Source organism: Mya arenaria, chromosome 16, assembly GCF_026914265.1.
Source record: "Mya arenaria isolate MELC-2E11 chromosome 16, ASM2691426v1".
Taxonomy (NCBI): Eukaryota; Metazoa; Mollusca; class Bivalvia; order Myida; family Myidae; genus Mya; species Mya arenaria.
The window spans coordinates 8,547,720-8,559,657 of NC_069137.1; the positions used below are offsets into that span (position 1 = coordinate 8,547,720).

The window sequence follows — 11,938 nt, forward strand, 5'->3', positions numbered from 1 at the left end:
AGTATTTAAATCCTATTTAATGTAGGGCATCTACAAAAGTAAGGTTTCGAAAAGTGTTTCCCTAGGTCCTTGTTTACAGAGCAAACAAGCAAAAAGGGAAATTCTGCTTCTACCCCTGTCATTGAACAAATTTTACATAGTCGTTCGTTTCTTGGTGTATTATCATACCTTCCAGTCTCTAATTCTAGTGTATGTGCAGATACTCTAAATTTAGTTTAAACGACTCTATATTTTAAGACAGAAATATTGTCTATATAATTTTCGAACACGAAGGTTTGACTCTAATTTACAAGAGTTATTTATATAGGTCTACCTTGATTGATAATACATATGAAATAATCGTTTTTTTCGATATTGGTATATCTATGTCGTTTTAGTTATTTCCTGTTCATTATATACATACAACCTGATGAAGGCCGAATTGCCGAAACGTTGTTTCTATAATAAATAATTTGTGTTGAAGTTGGACTTCTTTAATTATCACCATATGTTTTAGTTAGTACAAATATACTCTAAGCCATGCTCTTGTAGGATAATTTTAATTGGTGTGTCATGTTGTTGTAACTTTAAGTTATAGTATTATCCGAGTCACATTCTAACATTGTATAAGTTCGGCGGATAAGTGCATTTTCGTCTGATTTAAGTATTTTAGCCCAACATTTTAGCATTCGAAGTTAACGGATAATTGTCAAAGGAACTCTGCCAAGTTAACCATATAATGCGGACCTGTTAGTCAATTTTTTAACATTTCATAACTTTCTTAAAAATTGGGTATGAATTAATTCCTAATCCGGGCACGGGTGCCAGCCAATAAGTTCACTCCCGAAATGAAAAATCGATGAAACTAGGCAGTCAAATAACATCAGCTTTTGTTTTAAAGATAAAATATAGAAAAATAGTATATTTAGTGCATATGATGCATGCTGAGCAATTGCTTTTTAGCATCGGTACCACTGTGCATTCTTGAATATATCTATAGTTCGCATGTGCAGGCGTTATTGTATATGTGTGTGTGTTTGTAGAGCATCTAGAAGTTTGTATTGCGTGTATAAAATATATGACCATAAAGTACGAAGTATTCACTCTTATAAACCGTTCTTACAAATTAACCGGAGTCGAGGACACTCACTATCAACTGCATTATGCGACAGTTGATTCTGCTGTTTGAAAGCAGTATATAATGATTATCTTAACTGTTTTAAAATACTCGGCCCGTATTAAGTTTAGATATATGCAGTGTCATACTATTTTATTGCATATAACTGTTGATCATGTATACAGACTAATAAGCATAATCATATGTACATAATTATTATGATCGATTTTCGGACTAAAATAATAAATAATTATGCAAATGCTGGGGCCACAATTTAAGAACATTATCAGATACGGCCCTCTCCCGTTATGGTTTTGTTGGTATCAAGATAAATGTTGCATATGTAAGGGTAAAACATGTTTAGAGATATAGAAATACAAGTTTGACAATTATACACTGATGAAAATGTGCACATGTCTTTAAAGGGACTATACACCAGATTGGCACCAAATTAATTTTTTTCAGTAACGAATCTCAGGACAATTATATAATAAAATGTTTTACTCTTTGATATCATAATTGTAAAAAAAATACCAAAATGTAAAACAAAAAACGAGACCGGGTTTGAACCGGGGTGGCCGAAATTGCAGACCACTGTGCTACGAAGGTTTACCCTATATGATTGGAATGTTAAAGATATATAACTAAATTGGTAATATCACGTGATAACATCGACTAGCCAATCACGCATGAGAATGAATTTTATTTGGTATACATACCCAGTAATCTTTTTTTATGAACATCGACTAGCCAATCACGCATGAGAATGAATTCTATTTGGTATACATACCCAGTAATCTTTTTTTATGGAAAAATATGAAAAAACTGCGAAAAATAAATTAATTGCAAACTATGTGGTACTTCAGTTAGTTAGTTACAATGCATTGTACACATCGATACCAAGTGTATGTCAGTTTTCGACAATTTCTCTTTTTTTTTTTTTGCTACTCCATCATACGTGAATAGCCCCTTTAAATGGGTTATTAAATAGTATAACACTCGTGATTTTCAGTTAAGAAAATAACGGATCTATAAACGAGGCTTATGTTACAAAATAATGTTACATGCTTGAAATACCTATTGACTGTAAAATAAAAGCATGTACGTAAATTGAAAACGCACGAACAAATACACACACACACACACATGCTCGTATACGCACGCACACACGCACCCCACGCAAACACGCATACTCACATTCACAAACACATACACCCGCGCATACACCCGCGCATACGCACATGCGCATGTACATACGCATTATGCAAACACAGGCAGGCGCATTTTCGCATACGCACGCTCATACGTACACTACAAAGACGCGCAAAAGCATACTTGCATACGCAAGAACATACGTACACTACAAAGAAGCGGAAAAGCATACTTGCATACGCACGATCAAACGTACAATACAAAGACGCGCAAAAGCATACTTGCATAAGCACGATCAAACGTACACTACAAAGACGCGCAAAAGCATACTTGCATACGCACGATCAAACGTACAATACAAAGAAGCGCAAAAGCATACTTGCATACGCACGATCAAACGTACAATACAAAGACGCACAAAAGCATACTTGCATACGCAACAACATACGTACACTACAAAGACGCGCAAAAGCATACTTGCATACGCAACAACATACGTACAATACAAAGACGCACAAAAGCATACTTGCATACGCAACAATCAAACGTACACTACAAAGACGAGCAAAAGCATACTTGCATACGCACGATCAAACGAACACTACAAAGACACGCAAAAGCATACTTGCATACGCACGATCAAACGAACACTACAAAGACGAGCAAAAGCATACTTGCATACGCATGATCAAACGAACACTACAAAGACGCGCAAAAGCATACTTGCATACGCACGATCAAACGTACACTACAAAGACGCGCAAAAGCATACTTGCATACGCATGAACAAACGTACACTACAAAGACGCGCAAAAGCATACTTGCATACGCACGATCAAACGTACACTACAAAGACGAGCAAAAGCATACTTGCATACGCACGCTCATACGTACACTACAAAGACGCGCAAAAGCATACTTGCATATGCACGATCAAACGTACACTACAAAGACGCGCAAAAGCATACCTGCATACGCACGATCAAACGTACACTACAAAGACGCGCAAAAGCATACTTGCATACGCACGATCAAACGAACACTACAAAGACGCGCAAAAGCATACTTGCATACGCACGAACATACGTACACTACAAAGACGCGCAAAAGCATACTTGCATACGCATGAACAAACGTACACTACAAATACGCGCAAAAGCATACTTGCATACGCACGAACATACGTACACTACAAAGACGCGCAAAAGCATACTTGCATACGCACGATCAAACGTACACTACAAAGACGCGCAAAAGCATTCTTGCATACGCACGATCAAACGTACTCTACAAAGACGCGCAAAAGCATACTTGCATACGTACGAACATACGTACACTTTAAAGACGCACAAAAGCTTACTTGCATACGCACAATCAATCGTACACTACAAAGACGCGCAAAAGCATACTTGCATACGCACGAACAAACGTACACTACAAAGACGCGCAAAAGCATACTTGCATACGCACGAACATACGTACACTACAAAGACGCGCAAAAGCATACTTGCATACGCACGATCAAACGTACACTACAAAGACACGCAAAAGCATACTTGCATACGCACGAACAAATGCATTCTACTAATACCAAGTAAAGTTTCAAAACAATATAACTACTTTTCAAAACTTTCATTATAATTAATAGTAATATAATTAAATTAAATAAACATTAAAATTAAAATTAAGTTTAAATTTAAATTTAAATTAAATTTAAAATTATTCTAAATTGAATTAAATTAACTTAAATTGAAATAGACTTAAATTTAATATTAATTTTAATGTTTATTCAATTTAAATATTTTATTATTAATTATAATGAAAGTTTTAAAAAGTAGTTATATTGTTTTGAAACTTTACTTGGTATAATCACACACACCCATGTTCGTATACGTACCTTACACGCACGCACACACATACTCCCATACAATGTCTGCGATGATGTTTACTGACATCATAACGCGCAGTAATTTGTTTTCACTGCAAACGTCAATAAGTTCCTCCTTTATCACGTCTTTTAAGGGTTATTTTGTTTTGAAGGTATATTTTTGCACAGTTAATGTTTATTGAACGCATATATTGAAATAAAAGAAATTAGAAAATACGTCACAGCGCGTGACTCATATGGCATGGGGGCAGATGGAGTTTTCCAGCACGGCTGAATTCATCGGAAATGCCAATCCGGTGTGCTAGAAACAGACTTTCATATTTTAAAGTTATTACCCAATATAGACCTAGAAAATTATTCAAAATCAGAATGGAGATTGTTGCATCTGTTTCTAATCCCATTATGTGTCATTTTTTAAATTAGTAGTAATAAGTTTGCTCTAAATAAGTATACTAGAATTAATTAAAGCAAAAATAAGTATAATGCTTTGCGTTGTTTCTACTACTACTACTAATAATAATAATATGATAATAATACACATGTTACTATAAATAGAAACATTTTATTATAAAAAATCGTTCCCGCAATAATGATTATCGTCTCCGCCCGTGAGATTATCACGGCACGTCAGGGCGATTACGGCATAATTGCCGGACGAGGACGAGAACGTGCACACTGACGTCATTTTCACGAAATTGAAAATGGCCGCCGTATACTTGGTAGGCAAGCATTTAAACATTAAAAGCTTTAAAGGAATTAAAATGAAACTATCGGTGCAAGAAAAAATGAAATTAGTTTTACCAATTAATGACACCTTCCGTGTTTCAGTAACGAGTACTACCCGAAACCGTACCGGATGTTTACATTCGGTAAAGGTCATATAGCAGTGAGAAAAGGAAATGTTTTGTTGAAACGTTTTGTTTTACTTTATTCGCTGAGAAATTTTAATTATTCCAGCGAAATGGCTAGGATCATTTAAGCCGAGATTCTTATAAAACTGCTCCTATGCTTGATCGACCCTAGCTGTGCTCACCTATTGAAATCAAAATCAGGCGATGTAAAACAGAAAATATTTGAAGAATATAAATATTGCAGGCTTAATCTGAAAACATGTACGAAAAGGTTTGCTCTTTTGATTTCCAGTCACTCGTTATTTTTCGCAGCTAATGCCATTCAAAACATGTTTGTTATTTCTCATTTTAAGACTACAATTAAGCCAATCATATGAAATATCTTTCACTATTTCACAAAATCATGTTTTTAAATAAATCCATTTGAAATCATTGACAAATGACAAAACATATGTATTATACAGGATAATACATGGTTGACCATGACTTTTGGTTGATAATTGCCCCAGTGAAAATAATTGCCCTCGGGCAATTATTCTTCCACTTGGGCAATTATCAACCAAAAGCCATGGTCAACCATGTATTATTCTATAAATAATACACATGTTATGGCATAATTTTCCGGCGAAAACGAGAACGTGCACACTGACGTCATTTTCAAGAAAATGAAAATGCCCGCCGTATACTTGGTAGGCAAACATTTAAATATTAAAAGCTTTAAAGGGATTGAAATGGAACTATCGGTGCAAGAAAAGTTAAATTAGTTTTACCAACTTATGACACCTTCCGTGTTTGAGTAACGAGTACTACCCGAAATCGTACCGGATGTTTATATTCGGTAAAGTTCATAAAGCAGTGAGACAAGGAAATGTTTTGTTGAAACATTTTGCTTTACCTTATTCGATGAGAAATGTTAATTATTCCAGCGAAATGGCTAGGGTCTCAAGCCGAGATTCTTATGAAATTGCTCTTAGGCTTGATCGACCCTAGCTGTGCTCACCTATTGAAATGAACATCTAAATCAGCCGATGTAAAACAGTAAATATTTGAAGAATGGCAATATTGCAGGCTTATTCTGAAAACATGTACGAAAAGGTTTGCTATTTTGATTTCTAGTCTCTCGTTATTTTTCACAGCTAATGCAATTCAAAACCATTGTGTTATTTCTTATTTTTAAAACTTTCAGACTACATGCTAATCGTATGACATATCCTTAATAATTCCACAAAATAATGTTTAAGTCCATTTGAAATCATTGACAAATGACAAAACATATGTATTATACAGGATAATACATGGATGACCATAGCTTTTGGTTGATAATTGCCCCACTGGAAGTAATTGCCCTCGGGCAATTACTCCTTCCACTGGGGCAAATATCAACCAAAAGTCATGGTCAACCATGTATTATTCTATAAATAATAATAATAATAATAATAACAATAATCGTAATAATAATAATAATAATAATAATAATAATAATAATAATAATAATAAAAATAAAATAAATAAATAAATAATAATAATAATACTAATAATAATAATAATGATAATAATAAAATAATAATAATAATAGTATAAATAATAATAATAATTATAATGAAACATTATCCCACAGAATGAACGAGAAGGAATTTTCTCTCACCTGAAGGTCGTACACTTGAAACATATCCGCATGCCAGAGGAGCAGTTCAGTCGACTATCACAGTCTTTCATAAAAGCGGGAGGTACTTCATTGGATTTGGAGTACTGTTCCATAGAACAGGAAGATGATGTACCGCAGCTTCAGAATGAATGCGAGCATCAGATAGTATCATATGACTGCAAACCAAGCATTGAACTTTTGGAAGTGACAATCACAGTAGAGGAGTTTATTCGTCTTATTGACCACGTGACCAGATGCGGTCAATCCGTGAAATGTACCTTGTACGTCACAACCCTGGAATCAAACCAGGCTGTTGAACAACCAGCCTTTCCGATATTGGTTCCACAGCCTATATCAGCTGATTATACCACGGTGTTGGAACTATCTGGTAATAAGATGTGTACAGAACAAATTTGTCAAATCGTCGGTAGGATAAATCAACTCAACCATTCAGTAACATTAGCATTATCGTTTTGTACCGAAATATCAGACGAGTACAATCCGCTGAGGAATCAGATGGTGCCTCCACCAAACCCGTCACAGGACTGTGCCAAGCATATTGAGATCAAGTACATGAATATATCGGAGCCATTGTTTTGGTATGTTGCTACCAGTGTCATTTATTGTGGATACACGTGTGAGATATCATTATGTGATATACTGCCCAGTAAAGTACCGAGTGAAGACAACCTTTACTTACCTCAGATGGCTCCCATCCACTCACCTGCTCATACAGCAAAATTCAGATTTAATATCGTATCAATACCACATGACGTAGTTGAGCGTCTCGCCTGCCAAGCGGCAATATCTGCACATGTGGTTGAGTGTGTGTTAGACAAGTGTTATGTAGGGCCTCCTCCGGATGTCTGGTCATTGAAGGAAAAGATGGAGGAAGACCCTGCCATTCAGATCGAGAAATTCAAGTTTGAACCAAACAGCGACAACCCTAACAGCTTGTGGCCCGAAAGTTATAAGGCGGACAAAACATGGGACATTCGTTTTAAAGCAAAGGCAAAGAAGTAAGTGAAACATCTTATATAAAATGTAACTATGTACTTAATAACCATTCGAAGCCTCTATTTAAACACGGATTTTGTAAATGAAACTTTACCAGTAATATGTTTTCTTAATTAATTAAGGATGGCTTACCTTAAAAATCAAAATTATTATGAATTACTTATCTAAAGGTGTGAAATACATTAGCGTATTGAGTATCTTTGTCAGTTTCAATACTTTATTAGAGTCTCACCAATAAAGCTTAACACAACATAAATAATATAGCTTGAAAAATTGTCAAGTATTATACTTACGACCATGACGATGTATTATTTATTTTTATTGTTACCCAGACTTATCGTGGAAAAGTGCCGAACGTACATTGTATTCCACTAATTATATACTTTTTCTTGCAAACCGGATAAGTATTTCCGGTGAATTGAGCCATGCTGGAATAATAATATATTCAGAAAAATCCGACCCGAGGGCACCTACGTTGCTACGCAGCGTACCCGAGGGTCGGATTTTTCCATCCGGACCGGACACACACGATATATATTTTTGTCTAACATACATTAAATTTCTTATGTTGTGAAGAAAATACATAAAAAAAGCATTTTTTGTACATTTCACCAAAAAACGCGTGCGATGATGTGAACTGACGTCATGACTCGCAGTAATTCGTATTCACTGTATACGTCAATTAGTTTCTTCGATATCACGCCTTTTAAGGGTTATTTTGTTTTGTTTTTGAACGTATGTTTTTGTAAAGATAATGCTAATGGAATTCACCTTTTTGAAATCATAAGTATGGTTACATAAAGTATATAATAAAAAAAAAATAGAATTAAGTCATAGCTCGTGACTCATCTGGCATGGGTGGGTGGGTACCAGATGGAGTTTTACAGCACGGCTGAATTCATCGGAAATGCCTATCCGTTGTACTAGAAAATCCAATCTGGCACCCCCCCCCCCCCCATGCCAGATGAGTTATTAGCAACAACGCGCCACTTCTTACTCTTTCATTGTATTGTTAATAAAAAGTACATTGTGTCATTCCAATAAAGCGCATTTTACTTGATGTTAGCAGTTAAGAGTTAACAGTCTACGTGTATTGACGTCAGAAAGAAACATCGCACGCTCGTTTTGGTGAAATGTACAAAAAAGCATTTTCTACATCAATATTTCTATAAATTAATAACTTTAGGTATGCAACCAAAAATAATTATGTCTTTTTCCGACAAGCCTCGTTATCGACTTAAGCGCATGCACTCTGGTCGGATATTTCAATCCGGACCGGAAACACATGATGGATATTATTAGTGATGACAGTGATAGTGACGCAATCGTTGTCTGTAAGGCTGATGCCCTACTGGTTATGATTGTGCGAATGCCTCAGGCGGATTTAAAAACAAATCAAATTATTACAAACAGCTCAACACTATGATGCCGTTTAAAACTTATTTTTATTTTAAGAATGATACACAGTTAAACATCTGGGGTGGTATTCAATTTGCAACTTAAGTTAATCATAGCGTCATACATCATTTACTTCAGTCACTGTATTGGACAGTTATAAATAACAATTAATCCGATTAGCTACATCGTTCTTATATCCAATTAAAAATAATGAATACCAGCCAAGATGTTTCATAGTTTAGATACACACTGATCTGAAACGACTTAATAAGCTAATAATGATATAACTTGTTTGTTTGAATAAAAAAAACTATTCTTTAAAAATAAAACGGAAATCAAATTCTATCCCAGCTGAAATGTTTCTGTCGATTCAGGTCTGCACTCGCAGAGTCCACTGCAGAGAAGCCCGAAGTTACGGAATAAACACGCATGTAGAACGGACGTCGGAATGTTTGACAACGTGCGATCACCACGGAGAGTTCATTCATGCTAAGTGTTATTAGAACGTTTTACACAATTAGTGCCTGCATGGCGACTTAGAGTTCAAAAAGGCAAAGTGTAACAACAGAATTGACACAATTGGTGCCTGCAATGGGGATACTAGAGTACACTCATGCAAAGTGTAAGAAAACAATGTGCACAATTTGTGACCCTGAAACGTATTTTGAATTGCTTTTGTAGATACTTAAATTGCAAATTCATTTTAGCATATATTTCTGTAAATATTCTCCTTTTTCACAAGGTATATAAATGTCCCTTTTCTTGAATAATATGTATCGTTTTTTTTAAAAGAACTTTTGAAAAATAATTGCTAAGTTTCTTGTTGAAAGAATGATGCAAATATGTTTTGTAAATTATAACAACATAGGTACATACGATGAAAACAACCATAGTTATTTTTTCCATTTGCTCCCCCCCCCCTTTGTTCCCCTTGATCAACAGTTATCCTTTCCAATTGCCCCCTTTATGAACTGTTATCTTTACCATTTACCATTTGGCCCCTTTATCAAAAAGTTGTCTTTCTTATCCGCCCCCCTTATCAAGAGTTATCTTTTATATTTAGCCCTTTTTTATAAAGAGTTATATTTTCAATTTGGACCCTTTATCAAGAGTTATCTCTAAATTAAGCACCCTTTTTCAAGAGTTATCTTTTAAATAAAACCGTTTATATCATGAATTATCTTTTAAATTTGGGCCCCTTTTACAAATAGATATATTTTCTATTTTGACCCATTAATCAATGAATTTATTTGGTATCCTTTATCAGGAATGATCTTGTCCATTTGGCTCTTTTCAATTTGGGCCCCCTTTACAAAGAGATATATTTTCTATTTTGACCCATTAATCAATTAATTTATTTGGTATCCTTTATCAGGAATGATCTTGTCCATTTGGCCCCCTTTTTAAAGACTTCTCTTTTCCATTTTTCACCCCCCCTTTATCAATTTATTTTTATTTATTTGTTTTTTTTCTACATTTGGTCCCCTACATCAAGAGTTATCATTTATATTTTTCCCCTTTATCAATAGTTGTTTTTCCTATTTTGTCCCCTATTTCTTCAGATATCATAGAATAAAAATAGTGTGTTTTAAGATTGCATATACAGTATGTATCATTGGAGGAAAAGAAACAAGCAAAAGCGTGTATAACATACTTTCTGCTATATACATTTTTCCATGATTCATTGTTTTCTTTTATTTATACATTCATGAACATTGTTTCAATATTCTTTATCAATCAGTATCTATTGAGACAGAAATAATTGTGTCGTTATGTTCCTATTCATAAGTTCTGATCATGATAAATGATAGTTGAATGTTTGCTTTGTACAATTTGTAAATATGTTTTTTGAATGAAAATACGTTATTTTGAACTTAAAACACGAAGAAATCAAAAATAGTTCGTACTTCTGTACACGTTTTGATGCATTTTGTGTTAAATCTATTACTTACAAAATTTTAACCCTAGATTTCTAATTTCTTTCAATTGTAGTATTCCCTTGTAAGTAAATAATAGTAATACGTAAGCGGTACGTGAAATGAAATATCATTGTATGATTATTATTTTAGCTTTGAATAACCTGTGAAAATCTTGTTTTGGTACATAATTGAATTCAGGGCGAAAAACTTTATGAAAAACTGAAAGAAATCAAAATGTACACGTTTCATTGAAATTTACTTATTAAGAATATCTCTGTTTATACATTAACCTTTGTCATCCATAGCAGTTGTAGTTAAATACGTACATAGTTCATTTATTCAACTTATTAGACGGTACATGTACGTACTGAACATTGTATGATGTTTTGTATTTTGCTTTGTAAAACTTGTGTATATAGTAATTGGATGAGTTCTTGTTTTCTTAAAGGGAAAGACGCATTGTTTTATTGATAAATAAATGAATTTATATAAAAAAAATCATGAAAAATACAAAGAAATCAATATGTGAACGTTTCCTCAAATTTCCTGCATATTATTTTAAACCTTTGTTATTCATATCAATTGTAGTATTCACATGTAAATAAGTACATTGTTCATTTATTCAACTTATTAGACAGTACATGTACGTACTGATCATTGTATGATGTTTTGTATTTTGCTTTGTACAAGTTTTGAACATAGTTATTGGATGAGTTATTATTTTCTTAAAGGGAACGACATTTTGTTCTATGGATAAAGAATTGAATTTATAGCAAAAACTTTATGAAAAACTCAAAGAAATCAATATGTGAACGTTTCCTGAAATTTACTTTTATGGAAATTTCTGCAAATAATTTTAAACCTTGGTTATTTATATCAATTGTGGTATTCCCATGTAAATAAGTACATTGTTCATTTATTCAACTTATTAGACGGTACATGTACGTACTGATCATTGTATGATGTTTTGTA

General features: G+C 33.9%; 1 protein-coding gene across 1 annotated transcript; it reads left to right on the forward strand.

The window, feature by feature from the left end:
- The first annotated feature begins 7,025 nt into the window (after positions 1 to 7,025).
- LOC128222539 (uncharacterized) lies at positions 7,026 to 9,853 on the forward strand. Its single transcript, XM_052931587.1, has 2 exons — positions 7,026 to 7,651; positions 9,422 to 9,853. Exons 1-2 carry the CDS (start codon positions 7,029 to 7,031, stop codon positions 9,468 to 9,470), a joined length of 672 nt encoding a protein of 223 aa, XP_052787547.1. The 5' UTR covers positions 7,026 to 7,028; the 3' UTR covers positions 9,471 to 9,853.
- Positions 9,854 to 11,938: the final 2,085 nt, after the last annotated feature.